A 19,147-nucleotide genomic window follows, 5' to 3' on the forward strand; every position below is an offset into this window, starting at 1 on the left:
TGGATGATTTGCAGAACATTTCTGCCTGTCTTTATCACCTGGCTGTGGGTGCGTTCAGTTTGTATTGAACGTTTGTTTGGATCCTGGAGGAGACGAAGGTCACGTGACACACGTCAATGTTCAGAATCTGACTTTGGTCAAAGTTCTCTGGCAAACAAGGAGCTGAAAACTCCTTCACTGCTCCTTCCCCTCTGCTCCACTTTACACCCAAACTCCTCCTCAGTTTCTTTCCTCTACTCCCACTCGTCCTCCGACTCTTCCTTCCTCATCTTTTCAGTTGTTCCTCTTGTTTTCCTCCTCCTCCTCCTCCTCCTCCTCCTCCTCCTCCTCTGTTCTTCAGTTCAATCTGCATCGGTCCATCCACACACAGAAAGGCTCTGTTTCCATGGAAACCGGCTCTCAACAGGATGTGATGATGAAGATGAGGAGGAGGAGGAAGAGTGAGAGCACAGCGGAGGAGGAGGATTATCAGGAGGAGGAGGGTGAAGATGGGGGAGTAGGAAGAGTGACGGAGGAGAGTGGACTCAGACTGAGGACGCAGCGCCGCAGAAAAGCAACGTTGACGCCAAACAAAGAGCATAAAACAAAAAGAAAGTTCATAGTACTGGGTACTGTTCGTAGTACCTGGTACTTTTTCTGCCAAATCTGGATATTGATTTTCTTAAACTCTTGGTTCTTCTCTTTGGAAATGCATTTAGTTACTGCCCCAGTACTGTGGGTTTTGTTGAGAACCATCCTCAGTTCCTAGTACTTTTATCGGTTCCAAGAGATACTGGTCTTATTTCCTAGTACCTGTGTTAGTACCTGGGTTAGTACCTGTGTTAGTACCTGTGTTAGTACCTGGGTTAGTACCTGTGTTAGTACCGTGCACTTGTCTCAGTTAGTGTGGATGTTCTCAGATCGTGGTTCTGATCAATTCTGAAGCTAACGTTAGCTTTAGCTGATGTTAGCCATCGCTAGGAGATGAACATATCTGCTAATGTTCAGCTAATGTTAGCTTAGCAACCTTAGAAAATAACTTCTGTATCTGCAGGTCGTTTCGGTTAATCTCGGTTTGTTTTCTTTTCTCGCTGTAGAAACGCTGCTGGACGACTTCATGTTGACTCATCCGATCTTCCTGACGTCCGACAGGTTCCAGCAAATTCTGCTGCAACAGTATCTTTAAGTCCTGCACAGGACAGGAGGGTCTTTACCCAAACCAACAACATTTTTTTTTCTTCCTTAAATAATTTGAATTCCTCTGCACAGAGCTGCAGCTCCCACCGCTCCACCAGGGGGCAGACTCTGTTATTGAACGTACGTTTTTAGAGCATAACCATTGAATTCAATTCAGTTGAACCTTAACTGTGACTCAGGTTCTCTGAGGGCACGGAGAGGAGGGAGGTGAGAGGCAAAGGAGGCCCAGGGAGGGAGGAGAGGAGAGAAGGAGAGATGGAAGGAGGAGAGAGGAAGCAGGCGGTGCTGAGTGTTGCCTTCAGGTACCTGGACACGTACAGAGAGCTGCTGCAGGAGGAGGGAGAGCGAGGGAACAGCTTCACCAAGGAGCTCTACATGTGCGCTCTGCGGGACTTGAGTCGCTTCCCTGAACTGGTGGAGGACGTTCTGAAGCTGCAGAGATGGACGGAGATTCTACACTGCCCGTGAGTCACACACACACACACACATAAACACACACACGTTTTCAGTCATTAAGTATAAAAAAAAGAAAATAGTTTAAGGGAATCTGAGTGAATATTAGCTTTAAATGGATAAAAATGTTTCAATCAACACAGTATCTGTATCTGCAGAGTCTCTGACATCAGGGTAAAATAGGCCCAGTAGGTGGCAGTAAAGATGCACATCAGATTTTGACTTGCTGATAAAGACCAGAGAAGTTCAGAATTAACTCAACACAAACACAGAATTTAAAAAAAATGTATAAGTAAGATAATAAAAAAATCAAGGTTGAAGGTTGGTTGACAGAATGTGTGTGTGTGTGTGTGTGTGTGTGTGTGTGTGTTTCCAGCTCTGATGAGGAGAAGGAGAGCAGGAAGAAACAGGTCCGTCCTCTGTTCAGACACTTCAGACGCATCGACGCCTGTCTGCAGCCCAGAGAGGCCTTCAGGGGCTCCGACGAGAGTACGACACACACTCACACACACACTTACACACACACACACACACGTTGTCGTTGTTGTTGTTGTCGTTGTTGTCGTTGTTGTTGTTGTTGTTGTTGTGAACGACGTCACCACGAAACATCGTCACAGAAACAACAACAACAACAACAACAACAGCGTCTGCTCCGTGTGTCTCCCCGCTGACCTGTTGGTGTCCTCCGTCTGGTCCGTGTGTCCTCAGTCTTCTGCAGGGTCTACACCCAGGACCACTCCTACGTCACCATCAGGAGTCGTCTGTCCTGCCGGGTCTCTGAGATCCTGGCCCTGGTCCGGGAGAAACTTCAGTTCAGCGAAGATCAGCCCGTCCTCCCGGGGAACCTGATCCTGGTGGCTGTGACATCATCGGGAGGTACAGGCTCAGCCATGATGATGTCACCGTGACATCATCAGCCGTTAACGGGACTTTGACTTTTGATCAGTGACTGTTGACAGTGTTACTGTGATTATTGATTAGTGTGTGTGTGTGTGTGTGTGTGTGTGTGTGTGTGTACAGAGAAAGCTGTGTTCCGTCCCACTGACGAAGCCGTCTTCACTACACTGGGAGTCAACACACACCTGTTTGTGTGTGAACCCTCTGAACTGGACTCACTGGTGAGGAACTCAATGACTGATGGATCCATTGATTGATTAATTGATTAATTGATTGATGTTTTTCGACTAATAATCATTTAATTCATTCATGAATAAAATACTCTCATAAACCTGAATTATTTAGAACAGAGAACCTCTCTCCTTGCTTTTGCTGCTCCGCCCCCCAAAGGCGTGGAGGCTCAGTGAACATTTGTCAGACTTTGTCTTTGCTTTATACAATAACGTGATGATGTCATCGCCCTCAGCTCCCCCTGCCTGAAGAAATCCACTGGACGCCCGGAGACAGCAAACTGCACGACATGTCAGCGGAGGAGGTGGCCAATCAGCTGGCAGTATTTGACTGGGAGCTCTTCAGCTGTGTCCACGAGGTTGGTACCCCAAAAATAGGTGAAGCTTAGCCACGAATACCTCTTATTTTTAGCTCAGAGGTAGCTGAGGTTCAGTCAACGATGTCCGTGAGAGAAGGTCAGGGATGGAAACAAACGTTGACCAAAGTATAGAATTTTAAGTTACGTGTAGAAATGTCAAAAAAATCAAATCAAGTTTGGCTCAAATAGCCAAAAGACAGAACTTGTTAGCCAAGAAAGTAGCGTGAATGTCAAGCCAAGAAGTTGACCACAGTTGGCCAAACTATTTTGTGGTTTCTCGGAATCAAACCTGGTGACGTAACATATATAGTTGAAAAGTAAAAATATATAATATTTTGACGTCTCCTCTGCTTTTCTTGCCGTTGCCCACAGGTGGAGTTTGTGTGTTATGTGTTTCACGGTGAGCAGTCTCGCTGGCGCCCCCTCAACCTGGAGCTGGTACTACAGCGTTGCAGTGAGGTGCAGCACTGGGTGGCCACGGAGATCCTGCAGTGCCAGTCTCTGCCGAAGAGGATGCAGCTGCTGCGCAAGTTCATCAAGATCGCAGCACTGTGAGTCCAACATGGCCGACGACCGGGCTAGCAGCTAAGAGTGCTAATGCTGCCAGTGCTAATGCTCAAACTGCCATCGTTGCTGACTCTTAGCTACTTTTGGGGTGTGTGTATTTGTGCTAAACGCTGCAGGCTAACCTTTAGCTCTGTCGTGGTGGTCGTTTCAGCTGTAAGCAGCAGCAGGACCTCCTGTCCTTCCTGGCTGTGGTTCTGGGCCTGGATAATCCAGCCGTGGGCAGACTGAGACTCACCTGGGAGGTAAAACTACCTGGACGTGGATGTAGAAAATAAGAATCAAATTTAATACTAAAGATAAAACTTTATGTTGTGTGTGTGTGTGGTGATTCAGGGACTCCCTGGAAAGTTCAGGAAACAGTTCCAACAGTTTGAAAACATTGCGGTGAGTAAATGTGTGACCTTTTTTTTTTTGTTTTTTGTAAAAACTATAGATGGACGTTTTCATCTGTGTTTTCTTTTAATGACCCAACTTTATTTGTCCGGCGACCAGCAACAGAATAGGGGCTGACACGGCAACCACTTAAGAACAAGATGACACCTAATGCTGTCAGATAAAGAGCTAACGTTTACGGCTGTTGTTTCGACTGTTGTTACAACTGTTGTTTCGGCTGTTGTTTCGACTGTTGTTTCGGCTGGTTATCGTTGTTGTTTTTCTTCATCGTCTGTTGTTTCGACTGTTGTTTCGACTGTTGTTTCGACTGTTGTTTCGGCTGTTGTTTCGGCTGTTGTTTTGACTGTTGTTACGGCTGTTGTTTTGACTGTTTATCGTTGCTGTTTCTCTGACAGGATCCGTCCAGGAATCATAAGTCCTACAGAGACCTGATCAGCAGCCTCAGACCTCCACTGATCCCATTCACACCTCTGCTGCTCAAGGGTACACACACACACACACACACACAGACACACACACAGACACCCTGACCTCCTGACCTCCTGACCTTCTGACCCTCACCTCCGTCTCCTCCTCCCCTCAGACTTGACGTTTCTCCACGAAAGCTGTAAAACCTTCTACGGTGAGATGGTCAACTTTGAGAAGATGGTGAGTCCGGAGCTGCAGCCGAGGCCGATTTCACCCCAGATTATAATCTGGGAGGATTTTACGTTTGTGAATCTGTTTCTTCTTCCTGTCTGACTTCCTCTTCCTCTCTCCCATCTATCGTGGTTCCTTCGTTCACCTGGTCTTCTGCAGCACAAAGTGGCAGAGATGGTGAGGACCATCAGGAGATACCGCAGCAGTCAGCTGGGTAACGCACGTTTATTATCATCGTCAGCCGTTTGTTTTTTCACCTTCACTCCACTTTTTATCTCACAGAGAACATGAACATCTGTGTCGTTTTATTTCCCAGCCGTGGACACCGAGACGTCTCCGTCACACCTGCAGACCAAGGCCTACGTCCGACAGCTGCAGGTCATTGACAACCAGAACCTTCTGTTCGACATGTCCTGCAAATTGGAGCCCAAGGACACGTAAGAGACAAGAAGAAGAAGAAGAAAAACCAGGAGGAAGATCCCGTTTCCTCACCTGGTCCACCACCAGCCTCAGAGCCGCCGTCGTCCTCCAGGTCCAGTCCCAGACTTTTATCAATCATCACCTACTGGAGCTGAGATCAGACACTCCACCGCTTTTATAATCTCTCATTGTCGGCAGTGAAACGGTCTGCGATGTTCCGCCAGAACTCGCAGAACTCTACGACCGTCCTGCTGTAAGCTAGCTAATCCTTCTCTTAGCCTGGCTGCTAAACAAATCAGGACCTGTTAGCGGGAAGCTGGTACCTCCTGCTAAAGTTGATGCTTTCACTTGTCGTCGATGGTCCAAGGAGGAAACGTTGGACGTGTGACGCAGGACGTCATTGACACGGGCTCAGCCAATCAGACTCACACGTTCTTTTCAGTTCATTCAGGGTCAGGACTTCGCTCATCTTTGGTTATTTAATGTCAACCAGGAGTGGTATTGTTAATGTGAAACATTAGCTCATATAAGCTTCGCTCGTGGCAACCATATATTGCTAATGGAAGCATCTGGTGTTTTTAACTTAATGGCTAGCCGTTGCTCTTTGTTATTTCTCAAATTGGTCACGTGAAAGGTTCAATGCTGCTACCAATGTTGCCATCTAAACAGCTGACGTCAGTTACTCTTTTGTTTGGTGACTTAATAGCATTGTTGTTATTATTATAGCTATCGTTAGCTACTTTCACTACCGAATATTTATTGGCTCTAAGTTTCACTGCCATCTGTCCATGTCACGGTTGGAAACCTAATAATTATAGTCAGCTAATCGCCCTAACTGAATAAATGTGGTTAGCTACTAGCACTGTTGATAACAAGCTACGTTTGTCTAATATTACGTTTGTAACAGTGGTAGCAATCGTGGCTACTTTAAGTGTTGGTTAATTAATAGCCAAATCTGCTGTATAGCATCTTTGTCACAGTTAGCTACTGTTTGCGACTTTGCACTTTGACGCTAATCTCTGTCAGAAAATTAAATTTGATTCAATTGTTCAACAGCTCGGCTGGAACAAACCAAAAAAAAGCCTTTGCGCTCCCCCCTGGTGGTCAGCGCAACTAATGACACCCTAAAATGTTAAGCAAAAGCATATTTCTTCTTACATTTATTTTTTCTACAGGAGGCAGCCAATCAGATGCTCTGACATCTTTACTCACAGCTGATCTCATTTAATCTACAGGAAATGGGTTCAACTCAACAATCATTTTTTTTATATGTCTATTTTCTGGGAAATAAAACGGATTAATTGACCGCATTGAGTGACCTCGGCGCTACCTGTGCTGATGATGTCATTCGCCCAAAATAAACCCAACACGGAGCACGGAGTGGACTCTTGTCACTCAGGAAATCAGGATTTATTTTTTCAATCAAACCGTGGACACAGAGGACGGATCTGGACGTGAACTGACCGTCCTGGAGGCACGTGTCTGACGGGAAGACTCTCTGGGATTTTAGCTGATGATGACAGGTGTGTTTGCTGATGCCACTTGGGAAGGACGCCCCTGCTGGACATCGGTGGTGTTGTCTGTTTCCGGGACTTTGAGTTAAGATAAACGGAATCATCTCTTATTTTCTCCACGACTCGAAAGTGGTCCACGAGCCAAACCCCTCGGTCGACCGGCTGCTCAGATCGACTCGTGTCCACCAAAGCACTTTTGCTCCAAAAACCTCAGGGGCTCAGAGACACGGAGAGGTTTTCAGTTCTCGTCCCACCTCCAGGGTTTCTGTTTTCTTAGTGTTTTTATTTTCTGGTTGGTGTGTTTGTACAGATGATTTAACGTGAGTCATGTTTACTACAATAAGTGTGTGTGAGTGCATGTGTGTGTGTTTGTGTGTGTGTTTGTGAGAGAGACATAAACACCAGGTCACAGTCTCACACCAAATTCATTTTTAGCTTTAACAATGCAAAAAAAACAACAACAACTTTCCACGGCAAAAAAAAAAAAACAACAACAACTTTCCACAGCTCAGAGATATTTCAGGGTTTTTAAGTTTGTCGTAAAAGGATTCTGCATAGACACAGCTGAATGAAGTGTGAGCGCCCCCTGCTGTTAGCAGCACCTTGAAACAGTGCATCTAACATGTATTTGTCTTTTCCCCGCGGTTAGACTTCAGTTTTTGTCACTCGTCACTCCCTCACACCAAACCTCAAAGGAAGAAAATCTATGATTTTAGTTTGAGGGGGCAAAGAGCAGCTGGTCCACTGCTGCCTCCTGTGGTCGGTCTGTGTCACTGACATATATGTGAACAAAGAAGCTCACGTTTTGTCTGTGTTTCCCCTCTAACATCTTGCTAGCTTGTACCTTCGACCTTCAGGTGATGAAAAGCAGCTGCTTTGCTCGTCACTGGGTTGTTTTGAAGTTTTTAGCTTACTATTATGAAAACCATTTTGGGGTTAGCCTAGCACCCGCTGTCTTTTGGCTGGCTAGCTGTTGCTAACGTGTTGATCTAATTGGGGTTTTCGCTAAACCAACTATTTATTTTCTTCTGTCAGTTTTACTGTTTTACTTCAGCCTAAATTCTGGTTCTGGGGTTAAATTATAATGATAAAAAAAAAACTCTGCTGCAGCCAATCAGAACTCTAAACCTGAGAGTCCCTCGTTAGCCTGTTAGCTTAAGGCTGAGTGCTGTGATGCTAGTGCGAAAAAGCCTGAAACTAAAGAGTTTGTACATGTTTTGCAGCCATGTAAATACACAACACTAAGGAAGATTCTATTTTAGGTACGAGATGTTGTGCTAGCACTGAGAGAGAAAAAAGAATTTGGTGTTTTTTAAATTATTCACGAGGTGAAGTTTGGAGAGAGAAGAATAAATGAAACATTTATGAATTGTACAGATGTCACATGGTATCGTTTGGTTCTTTTTCTTCTTCTTTGGTTTTTGTACCAGTGTTTGTTTACATCAGTCACACCGTGTGACCAGAGCAGAGCTCGGGGATGTTCGTTTTTAAAGAAGGATGTGACTTCATAAAAAAAAAAAAAAAAAAAAAAAACCACATCACAGAAGATAAATTCTTTGTACTTAGACTTTTCAGAAACCGTAAGTCCAGCAGAGTCAGGCGACTTTTTAAAATGCCCATTAGACTAAAATATACGGTTTTGAAATCACCTCTCAATTTTTCAGTTATATATAATATTAAATAATATATAACCAAAAAAAAGAGAGCGATAACTGCTAACAGGTTTAGGGAAAAGCGACCACCAAAGTCTTTGTCTTGATGACTAAGGACAAATTTGACTCAAATTTTGACAGTTTAGCTGAGAGCTAGTCATGAATCTTAGCATTTACCTGCTAAGTGGAGACATGTCTAGTTTTGAAATAAGCTTTGTAATAAATTGCAATTTTATCAAACTTTTAGTTAAAAAAATATTTTTATTATAAGACACCGTAATCCGTTAGTAAAGTTGTAATTTTATAAAGAAAATCTGTTTTTTGTTCGGAAAAAAAAATGTAAAAATTGTTGTTTTGTATTTTTAAAAAAAGTAGAAAAAAGTATTGAATTTCTGCTATATTAACTTTATCTTCCCAAATGTGTTTTGTTTGCTAGATTTCTTTATAAAAATACAACTTTAATTTTGTTTCATCACCAAACCTTCGGCACGTCTTTAGATCTGGATTGCGGGGCATTTGATCTCGTTATTGTCAGAGTTCTTATCTCTAATAAATGTTTAATTTTGAACAGTTTACAAGTTTAAAGTGTATTTGAATTACTGAATTATTCATACAATTATCAACGAAGAAAAAGACTTGATGTGAATAACAATAAATAAAGATCGAATCAATAATAAACGTTGGATTTGGCTGAACATTTTTATTTGGATTCATCTCATCTGTGCTCTTTCGCTCCCCCTACTGGTAGACTGCAGACAAACGACTGACTGCTAATAAGGACTGGAAAAAAAACAGCTCAATTTTCTCTCCTTATCACCATCACTTCATCCAGACATGGATGCAAAGGACATGTGGCAGCGTGGTGGTTAGTGCCTTACAGTAAGAAGGTCAACGGTTCAATTCCGTTCTGTGTGTGTCAGGTTCTCCAGCTTCTTCCCACAGTCCAAAAACATACAGATTGGGGATTAGGTTTATGTCACCACTTTATCACTTCTCATGGTCTCACCATAGGTGTGAATGTGAGTGTGAATATAGGTGTGAATGTGAGTTTTCCCCCAGGACCCTCAGAAGGACTGATTTATTCTGTTGTTGTTTGAACTTTTAGATTCTTTTTTTTTCTCTTCACACAGTTGCCAGATGCTCAATCTTCAAGGACGATGATAAAAACGGTTTCACACCGACGCAGATCAGATCATCGCTCCACTAACGATGCTCGCCACTCGGCTCAGTGCTGCTCACCGATTGGTTGAAGGTCAGTTTTTTTGGTATCAACATATATATTTATTTTTGGGTTGAAGGTCAGTTTTATTGGTATCAACATTGTATATATTTATTTTTTGGGGTTTTTAACCAAAATTTTGACATCTTGGAATCTTGGGTTTGGTCTGGTTTGGTCTGGTTTTTCTCGTTGTTGGCGTCTGCGATCACTGAGCTGCGTACAGTCAGACTTTTCATCTAGTTTTGGTAACAGGAGAATCCTCACAGCTGTGGTTCTGCTGCTCCAACAAGATTCCACCTCCAAGATGAGAAGAAGTCTCAAGTGCCGATTGGTAAGCTGGGGAAAGTGTGACCATGTGTGTGTGTGTGTGTGTGTGATAATTTGTGCTGATGAAGACGCCACCTCTAGGACCGAGGTCTGGACCCCCATTATCCCCCTGAGACCAGCCTAGGTTTCCAGACCTGATTAGGAGACAGTTTATATTTAGGGTCTGAAGGATCCCTAACAGAAGGAATTGTTTCCATGACAACAGCAGGGGCTGCTTTTACACAACAGCTGTATTTACACGAATCACAGCAGTAAGCACCCGCGCTTTCTCTGCCGTCATCAGTTTCGCTCTCTTTCCCCTCAGGCCGAACCCCGTTGGAGAAAAATCAGTGATTTTAGTCAAACCTGCCCATTCCAAACGATTCTCCTTCAAAAAGAGAGGAACTGGTTACGTCAAAGCTCGTAGGAACAAATGGACAGTTTTTAGCTCAGAGTTCTTCACACCAAACCTCATGGAGAAAAGCAGAGATTTTTAGTCCCTTCAACCGACACCTGAGTGGACAGTTCTCTGTGTTATTTAACTGAAGTTTCTGGAAAGGTGAACCGAAGATCTGAAACTGAGCCTGGTCCTCTCCATACGTACGTGGAGACTCCTCCCCCCTCCTCCCCGTCCCTCCCACAAATCCAGTCTTTAAATAGAGCTCCTCCCCGCTCCTCGACCTCGGTGACCGCTGTCCTGCCACAACTGACCAAGTCCAACCCCATCCATCTTGAAGCCAAGGTAGAACTCTCTCTTGTCTTAACTTCAGATCAATGACTTTTTGTTAGAAAGTTTTTTTTACCAGACGCTTTTTCTGACTGATTTCAGAGATTTACTGTAATATCACAAAGTATCACAGATTTTTTTCCCCTCAACTAATATCACAAAGTATCACAGATTTTTTCCCCTCAACATTCTGACTTATTAAAGTGGGGTTTTTCATGCAGTATTTTGACTTTGATTGGACTTCTGTCAGATTTTCATCGGGTTTTTTTTTCATGCAGTATTCTGACTTTAATTGGACTTCTGTCAGATTTTCATCTGTGAGATAAAAGTTAGAATTTTTCATCTTTAGAAAGTTTTTATCCCAGAGTTTTTTTTTTTTACTTCCACCTGTGGCTCTCGGACACAGCAGAGTTTCAGCTTTCCTTTTCTGAGATCTTCAACTTTAACTGAAGGATTCTGGTGGTGAAGAAGCTTCGATCTTACTAAACAAGAACTGCTGTAAAACACACATTAAAAACACATTGTTTGTTTTATTTGTTTGAATCAATCTACTGTAAACGCTGATCTATTTAAACCACTATTGTAGAGTTTGGTGTCATGTGACTGTCGTTCACGTGTCGTCCTACTCTGACACACAGGACGTCTGAAGACAGCTGCACACACTCTGTGTGTGTGTGTGAGTGTGTGTGTGTGTAGAACTGCTACACGAACAGCTGTCAGTTACAGTAGGAGACAGAATTAACAGCCTGTCCTGAGAAACAGAAATAGAAAAAATATCCACGTGTTTCTGAACATCCATTCATTGTGCCGTTCATCTTCAGCCTCTTCAGCCTCTTCAGGTCAGTAGGGGGAGCTTTTATTCACCTGGTTTCTCTAGAGAACGTTCTTCATCAGACTCAGCCTGCACTCCGTTTTTCTGAGATCTTCAGACTCAGCTTTTCTTGATAGATTGTTTTGGGGTTTTTTTGCCTCTAAAATCATTGATTTTTGTGTGTGTTGTTGCAGACATGGAGCGAACCTTCATTGCAGTGAAGCCCGATGGCGTCCAGAGGGGACTGTGTGGCGACATCATCAAGCGTTTCGAGCAGAGAGGTTTCAGACTGGTCGCTGCCAAGTTCATGCAGGTAAAGACTGAAGAAAACACAGTCTGGTTTGAGTGGATCCACGTGACCTACAAAAACTTGGTCTTTTTGGATGTGAACCATTGTGTCTTTGACCCATGATGTTTGATGACCATGAGTTCTCTGTGTTCAGGCCTCTGATGACCACATGAAGAAGCACTACCTGGACCTGAAGGACAAGCCTTTCTATGCTGGACTCTGCAAATACATGTCCTCTGGACCCATCCTCGCCATGGTACCACAAACACGTCCTTTTTTTTAGGGAATATCTCAGGCTCCGAAGTCTGTCCGTTTTATTGTTCTGGCCGTTGTGTTTGCAGTGATCTTGTTGATTTTGGTCTTGAAGCCATCCTCGTCGTGCCTACAACTGTTTTGTGTGCGTTTCAGGTGTGGGAGGGACAGAACATTGTGAAGTTGGCCAGGATGATGCTGGGTGAGACCAACCCTGCTGACTCCAAGCCCGGCAGCATCCGTGGAGATCTCTGCATTGACATCGGCAGGTGAGCGAGCGCACATTCAGTCGTATTTACACTGTTGAAAAAAAATCTGTGTTAACATCAAACCTGTCTTTTTGTCAGAAACATCATCCACGGCAGCGACACTGTGGAAAATGCCAAGACTGAGGTCGACCTGTGGTTCAAGGCAGAGGAGTTTGTCTCCTACACCCCCTGTGCCCAGCCCTTCCTGTATGAGTAAACTGGCCAATCAGCAGCCTGTAAACTAGACCCCGCCCCTGTCACAAACACTCCCCCAACAGTCTCTTACCTGCCAGCTGGGATTTTCTACCAAAATCTTTTGAAATATGTAGCAATGACCAATAAAGTCTCATGGCAAAAATGTCTCGGTCTAATTTGATGAGAAACATGCAGAAAAGATACAATTTTGAATTTTGTTTTTCAAAAAATGTCATCATAATTGTTTACCATCTGACCACATGACACATAAAATTAGGATTTTACCAAAAGGCTTTAAAAATTTCTAAAAAAAATCTCAAATATCTCTAATTTGATGAGAAACATGCAGAAAAAGATAACATTTAGTAAGTTATTTCTAAAAAATGTTATCCTATTTTTTCACCATCTGACCACATGGCATGAAATTAGGGTTTTACCAAAAAATTCCAGAAAAAAATTCTCAAAATGCTCTAATTTGATGAGAAACATGCAGAAAAGTTAAAATTTTGAAAATTTGTTTTCCAAAAATTTGGAAAAAATATGGCAACAACACAAAGTATTAGTTCAGGGACTTGTGTGTTTAAGTGAAGCAACTTAATTAAAGTGTAAAGAATTCAAGGAAGCAGTGATACTATTTTTATGTCCATTGTTAGAAAAAGTCGGAGAAACATTATTAACATTAGCATTTATGCAATTGACAACAGTTCTGTCGTTCTGTAAGAATATAACCTGAAGACCAAATATGTATAACACAGATTTACTTGCGAAGGCGGCACCGGAACCACAATAGATGCCAGTTCCGGTCCAGTCTAGTAAGCCCCGCCCTGCCGCTCTGGTGCCATCTTGTGTTTAGCCAGAACAAAAACGGTGTAAGAAAGAAGTGCGGCGTCAGGAAGCGGCCTGATTAATTTCTAAAAGGGACACATTTCTAATTTGTGTGTTTGAGGAAAGCCTGCGATAACATGAGCACTAACCTGTCCGGAAATGTCTTAGTGCAAGGAAAAAGCAGCCACACCCCAGAGCGCTGCAGCTAACCTTAGCTTCGAGCTAACGAAACCAGCTAATCTTGTTAGCCCAGGCCACAGCGGAGAGATCTAAAGTTCGATCTAAACTGACCGCTGGGATCGCACCTTTTCAGTGTACCGCCGCGACTCGGACGTCCGCTCGGGCGGGATGGAAATGTGGGTGTTAGCGCAGAGAAACCCCGGGCAATGAATCTGCTACGTCGCTAACTGCTAACGGTTGTTTGTTCGGACCACAGCGGAAGCTCCGTAAAGCCGCGGTAAGTAACATTGTTAGTCTCAGTTACACAGATTGTCCCTGATTTCCCCTCCATTGCGTTTAAAATCTATAATAATTTCAGTGAAAGAATGGTTTGTTTTTAGTCATTCGGTGAAAGTTTCGTCTGTGTATTTTCTGTTTGGAACAGGGTTGTCAGCCTCACACTCAAGCTTTGCTCATTTGTTTGCCAGTTAAGTCTAACTAAACCTGAGAATGTTCCAGACCGACCCGGTCGCAGTTTGTCTGAAACAAATCCTCCACCAAGTTAAAATGTTTGTAAGCATTTAATCATCTCAGGAACCAGAGAATCCGTTTCAAATAACCTCACCACATTTCGACAGCAGCTGTAAACATGTGTCTTATATCTATTTATTTAACTGTGCATCGAACTATATATGTTTAAGTCTCTCCAGTTTAATGTGAACCGGTTTTGTGAATTCTGAATTGAACCCCGGTGCAAAGATGTGATGGGATGAATGAAGGAAACGAAAACACATCTGCACAGCAACTTGACTTGTCTGGTTTCCAGAGGATGAATAACGGAACCAGTTGATTCCATAGTAAACTGGGTTTTTTTCGCAGAGATGTGTCATTCAGAAGACCAGACACTTGGGATACTGACACCATTTCTTAATCAGGCTGGAATGAAGAGACGTGTCAAAGTCACCTCTGTGAAGTATGTAGAGATTCTCACCGAGAATCAACTGGCCTTGTGTAAAGATATAGACAGGAAATGTGGGCTAAAACTCACAGTTTAAGTTCGTCATGTGGCGAGCAGTCTGCAGCTGATATACATCACATTCGGAGAAATTCTCCACACAGTCAGACCACACACACGTACACCATCAGTCACAGTTAGATAACCCTGTGTGTACCACATAGACAAGCAAATACAGAGATGAAAACGTTGTCATCCTACTGTGAAAAGTACAGCTGTCGTTACAGTCATATTCACACAGTCTGAGGTTCTTCAGCAGCAGCAGCAGCATCACAGAGCTGCTCAGGGTCATGTCTCCTCTGTTGCTTTTCTGACACGCCTGAGGTTCTTCAGCAGCAGCAGCATCACAGAGCTGCTGACAGTGTACACGAGAGCTGCTCAGGTTCATGTCTCCACTGTTGTTGTTCTGACACAGTCAGACAGTCATTTTGTTGAACGTTGTCCCAAGGTTATACACATTGTTCTTGATTTGGGAAGTCTGGCAGTGCAGCAGGACACCTCCACTGTCATCCTCCAGGAACATTAGGAACCGATTGGCCGTAGAACTTGTCTCAAAGTCACGAAGACTTCGTATTGTTATGATAAGTTGCCATGTAGGGTAGCAGCTGAGATGGTCTTTAATTAGTTGACTTCAGGATCATTTACAACAAGGTCTGTTACACGCACTACCGTTCTTGGTCTGTGTATCATTTGGTGAAGAAGGTCAGTGAGGGCAGATCAATAAGGGGTGTCAGAAAATATTGATTCACTGAAATATCACTGTATTTCATTTCATGTTGCCATATAGATATTCTTCAGTACGACACAATTTTTTTGTGTTAACAGTTAATGTGTAAATATTCATTTTATTTAGCTTTTCATGTCTTCTCTAGTGTTTACACGTGTAGATTCCTCTGTTCCACTTTGAGGAACTTAATGCTGAGCATTAAACAGTTTGTGTAGTCCTGTATGGTTGGACCTGTTCTTACAGATGATCTGATTCTTGTTTCTGAGTCTAAAGTCCTTTTCTCTAAGCACAATCACAGGAACAGCTGGAGTCCCGTTCAGTTCAGTCTGTCAACACGAAAAGAAGATTTCCACAGTTGTTACCATGTGAATATCTGCACTGTGAACTGCACACTCACACATTAGTCATGGCATTTTAGGTTAGAAGAATCTGTGACTAACACACACCCAGACCCAGCTGTTGGTGCTAGAATAAAGATGGACACGGCTTTTCCAGGATCTTCATCCTGTCATCCTTTCTGTTTGCCAGGCCCTGGCCATGCCCTCAAGTGCACGGGCGGGTAACCTGAAAGACCCAGACCTGGCTGACCTCTTCTGTAAAGATGACCCTGAGAAACTTTTTGCCGACCTCCGTGAGATCGGCCACGGCAGCTTCGGAGCGGTGTACTTCGTGAGTTGGCTCCTCTGAGCGTTAATCCATGATGATGCAAGACTGTCATTTCATCAGAATATTGGTTTGACCTCTGACCCCTGTTCCTTGGTGTGACTGATTCCTGCAGGCCAGAGATGTGCGCAACAATGAGGTGGTGGCAATCAAGAAGATGTCCTACAGCGGGAAGCAGACAAACGAGGTGACCAATCAGGACGAAACTCAGTCACATGTTTCCCCCTGTAGCCACGGGGGATGCTACGCCTCTTTAGCACTGACCTGGTAGAAAGACGGCTGACTGTGAGCTGCAGACAGCGTCTTCAACTGTTAAACTGTTTAGCTGCAACACAGTTAGAGTTCATGGAACTGAAACATCTGTAGTCCAGCAACATACAACGACCTAACTGTTATGGACAAATCTAAGATTGGTCAAAGTCACAGACGGGTTTGGTGGGATGTAGTCCGAGGTCAGAAGTGACTCGGGGCTTTAGTGAGGTAACTCTGAGTCTGAGCAGTGACAGGAGCCTGTGTTTGTGTGCAGAAATGGCAGGACATCATCAAGGAGGTCAAGTTCCTGCAGAAGCTGCGACATCCCAACACCATCGAGTATGTGGGCTGTTACCTGAAAGAACACACGGCATGGGTGAGTAGGGACAGAATGTCGCCTCCTTCAACTCTGCTGGGACTGGAGGTTGATGCTACAGTGCCACATAGTGGTCATTAACTGTCCTGATAGTAATAAGGAGCAACAGAGTTCATTGTTCTTAGTTGTTTATAAATATCAAATGAGGAAGGAAGAAGTTCAAGTGTTGGGAGGGATAAAAGGAAGGAGGAGGTGAACAGTTGTCAACGTGGGTTTTAGAAAAGAGGAAAGGAGAAAAAGCATTCAAGACGTCAAGATGGTGGAGACAAAGGAGACAAGGAAGGAATTAAAAAATGGAACAAGTAGGAAGTGTGTGGAAAAGGGAGGTAAAAGATGTAAAGATGGGAGTTAAAAGAAATAATAATAAAGCAAGTTTAGAAATGAATCACTTTTGACACCGTGAGGTTGATGGTTCTGTTCCCTCTCTCCAACAGCTGGTGATGGAGTACTGTCTGGGCTCGGCCTCTGACCTCCTGGAAGGTCAGTCAGACACTGAACACCTCTGTCTGCTTTAATCCATTAAAAATGAATGACCGACCAAATTTAGCAGAAAATAACTGTGTCCGTTCCTCTCATCTTTTTCTATCAGTTCACAAAAAGCCGCTGCAAGAAGTTGAAATTGCTGCTATTACCCATGGTGCACTGCAGGGATTAGCATATCTCCATTCGCACAATATGATTCACAGGTATCTTTTTTCTCGAACACTTGATGGTTTCCTGGCGCGGTGGCTTGAGTTTCCTGTTGCGTCGGTCTGTCTGAGTGTGAACTACCTCCTCTTCAACTGCTCTTTCTCCCACAGGGACGTGAAAGCAGGAAACATTCTGTTGACGGAACCCGGCCAGGTCAAACTTGGCGATTTTGGTTCTGCCTCCATCGTGGCTCCGGCCAACTCATTTGTGGGGACCCCCTACTGGTGGGTTTTAACATCACACCTGCTCCAAGAGCAAATTTTCCCGTCATGTCTAATTTTATTATTACTAAATACAAGAAACAAGCAAAACATAAAAAATGTTGTTTTTAAACATTTTTTTTTGTTTGGGTCAGAGTCTTTTTAAGAGAAAAGTAAATGTTAGTAACTACCAGTGTGACAGCAGTGGCTCCGACCTTACTTGTCTGACCTCCATGTCCCAGGATGGCTCCAGAGGTGATCCTAGCCATGGACGAGGGCCAGTACGACGGGAAGGTGGACGTCTGGTCTCTGGGAATCACCTCCATCGAGCTGGGTGAGATAAAGTTGTCAACACAGAGACAGAACCTTTGTGTGTGTGTTTACAGGACCTAGACACAGCAGCATAAATTGTGTAGAAACTCAGGGCAGTCGTTGGGTGTGACTGAACTTCTGAAGGTCTTTACTCTTCTCTTCACCCCCTCCTCCCCTCTTTTGCTGTTCCTCCTTCGTGTCGTCCACAGCGGAGAGGAAGCCGCCACTCTTCAACATGAATGCTATGAGTGCCTTATATCATATTGCTCAGAATGAAAGTCCCGTCCTTCAGTCCAACCACTGGTGAGAAATTTTTTTTCCTTCAGTCCAACCACTGGTGAGAACTCTTTTTTTCTCCCCATACTTTTTACTTTCTCTTCTGCTTCTTCTTTTCTATCTCTTATTTCTTTTCTTCTTTCCTTCTGTCCCCTGCGCCTCCCCCTGACCTCGGCTCCTCCTCTTTCATTCACTCATTACTGTGTCTTCTCCCCTGCAGGTCTGATTCCTTCCGTAACTTTGTGGACTCCTGCCTGCAGAAGATTCCTCAGGACAGGCCTACCTCAGATGTGCTGCTCAATGTGAGAACGTCCTCCTGTAAACGTCATCAGGTTCACACCTCTGTGTTGCTCCTCACACACCTGTTGTTCTTCTCCTCCTCCAGCATCGCTTCCTGTGCCGAGAGCGTCCACTGACCGTGGTCATGGATCTGATCGCGCGGACCAAAGATGCGGTGCGGGAGCTGGACAACCTGCAGTATCGTAAGATGAAGAAGATCCTCTTCCAGGAAACACAGCAGAACGGCCCTGTGTCTGAGGGAGGAGAGGATGAGGAGGTGAGGGATTTCTGTCCTGTCAGATATGATGACGTTTATGAACATCGGCTCTAAACATTCAATAGAACAGGAAGAACCTGGAACTGTTGAATGGAACTGTTATCCATGGAGCTGTTATACGTCTCTGTGCAGAGGTTTTAGGAAGTGAAAGAAGAAATGAGAAACACAAATCACAGCAGTTTCTTTACTTTCTTCACAGCTGCTCAGTTCATCTGTCTGTCCCTTCTTTCCCTCCGTGTCTCAGGAGGTTGAACAGTACCTGCTGAGGACCGGTACTGTTAACAGCATGGAGAGTTCCCAGTCGGTTCCCAGTATGTCCATCTCTGCCAGTTCTCAGAGCAGCTCAGTCAACAGTCTGGCCGACGCCTCAGACGACAGCGGTGGTGAGATGGCCATGATGCAGGAGGGCGAACACACCGTCACCTCAAACAGTTCCATCATCCACCGACCCACGGTAACATGTGCCTCCGCCCAGACTTTATCACCATCAACCCACTGTATGAAGTAGTCCACCACTGACACTCTTCTCATTCAGGGTCAGGATAACATCTACGACGACCCCTACCAGCCTGAGATAGAACAGCCTCAGGTTCCTTCGGCCGGGCGTCGTCGAGCGTATTTCAGAAACAGGGATCACTTTGCCACCATTAGAACAGCTTCTCTGGTAAATCTACAGGGTTGACATTCCAGACCTCTTTAAAAAACACTTTAATATGATATGATATTAAAACAAATCTACGGATTTGATC

At 44.1% G+C, this 19,147-nt stretch overlaps 4 protein-coding genes and 1 long non-coding RNA gene across 10 annotated transcripts in view; 3 read left to right on the top strand and 2 right to left on the bottom strand.

The window, feature by feature from the left end:
• Positions 1 to 7,117, top strand: part of rapgefl1 (Rap guanine nucleotide exchange factor (GEF)-like 1) — a 10,516-nt gene extending 3,399 nt beyond the window's left edge. Inside the window, exons 3-15 of the mRNA XM_008330436.3 lie at positions 1,077 to 1,155; positions 1,356 to 1,640; positions 2,006 to 2,118; positions 2,338 to 2,505; positions 2,650 to 2,747; positions 2,993 to 3,115; positions 3,488 to 3,666; positions 3,834 to 3,924; positions 4,016 to 4,066; positions 4,471 to 4,558; positions 4,659 to 4,723; positions 4,874 to 4,928; positions 5,031 to 7,117. Coding sequence (XP_008328658.1) covers positions 1,077 to 1,155; positions 1,356 to 1,640; positions 2,006 to 2,118; positions 2,338 to 2,505; positions 2,650 to 2,747; positions 2,993 to 3,115; positions 3,488 to 3,666; positions 3,834 to 3,924; positions 4,016 to 4,066; positions 4,471 to 4,558; positions 4,659 to 4,723; positions 4,874 to 4,928; positions 5,031 to 5,155 — 1,520 coding nt within the window. The 3' untranslated portion in view covers positions 5,156 to 7,117. The remainder of the gene's footprint in view (positions 1 to 1,076; positions 1,156 to 1,355; positions 1,641 to 2,005; positions 2,119 to 2,337; positions 2,506 to 2,649; positions 2,748 to 2,992; positions 3,116 to 3,487; positions 3,667 to 3,833; positions 3,925 to 4,015; positions 4,067 to 4,470; positions 4,559 to 4,658; positions 4,724 to 4,873; positions 4,929 to 5,030) is intronic.
• Positions 1 to 19,147, bottom strand: part of LOC103393431 (RNA binding protein fox-1 homolog 1) — a 363,631-nt gene that overhangs the window by 147,746 nt on the left and 196,738 nt on the right. The gene's annotated exons all lie outside the window — the stretch shown is intronic.
• Positions 10,473 to 12,510, top strand: LOC103393462 (nucleoside diphosphate kinase A-like). Its single transcript, XM_008330435.2, has 5 exons — positions 10,473 to 10,567; positions 11,558 to 11,676; positions 11,807 to 11,908; positions 12,061 to 12,173; positions 12,252 to 12,510. The coding sequence occupies exons 2-5, from the start codon at positions 11,560 to 11,562 to the stop codon at positions 12,367 to 12,369; spliced, it is 450 nt and encodes a 149-aa protein (XP_008328657.1). The 5' UTR covers positions 10,473 to 10,567; positions 11,558 to 11,559; the 3' UTR covers positions 12,370 to 12,510.
• LOC103393461 (serine/threonine-protein kinase TAO2) overlaps positions 13,138 to 19,147 on the top strand; it is a 12,145-nt gene continuing 6,135 nt past the window's right edge. The window contains 15 exon segments of the mRNA XM_074559999.1: positions 13,138 to 13,629; positions 14,211 to 14,593; positions 14,671 to 15,438; positions 15,602 to 15,742; positions 15,852 to 15,923; positions 16,263 to 16,364; positions 16,799 to 16,844; positions 16,954 to 17,050; positions 17,165 to 17,278; positions 17,497 to 17,588; positions 17,776 to 17,869; positions 18,063 to 18,144; positions 18,228 to 18,398; positions 18,643 to 18,852; positions 18,934 to 19,144. Coding sequence (XP_074416100.1) covers positions 15,295 to 15,438; positions 15,602 to 15,742; positions 15,852 to 15,923; positions 16,263 to 16,364; positions 16,799 to 16,844; positions 16,954 to 17,050; positions 17,165 to 17,278; positions 17,497 to 17,588; positions 17,776 to 17,869; positions 18,063 to 18,144; positions 18,228 to 18,398; positions 18,643 to 18,852; positions 18,934 to 19,144 — 1,576 coding nt within the window. The 5' untranslated portion in view covers positions 13,138 to 13,629; positions 14,211 to 14,593; positions 14,671 to 15,294.
• LOC112488427 (uncharacterized) lies at positions 17,059 to 17,573 on the bottom strand. Its single transcript, XR_003052455.1, has 2 exons — positions 17,446 to 17,573; positions 17,059 to 17,297 (listed from the first exon to the last, which is right to left on the bottom strand). It is a non-coding gene; the product is annotated as an uncharacterized LOC112488427 (long non-coding RNA).

This window comes from Cynoglossus semilaevis, chromosome 17 (assembly GCF_000523025.1).
Source record: "Cynoglossus semilaevis isolate Cse_v1.0 chromosome 17, Cse_v1.0, whole genome shotgun sequence".
NCBI classification, from domain to species: Eukaryota; Metazoa; Chordata; class Actinopteri; order Pleuronectiformes; family Cynoglossidae; genus Cynoglossus; species Cynoglossus semilaevis.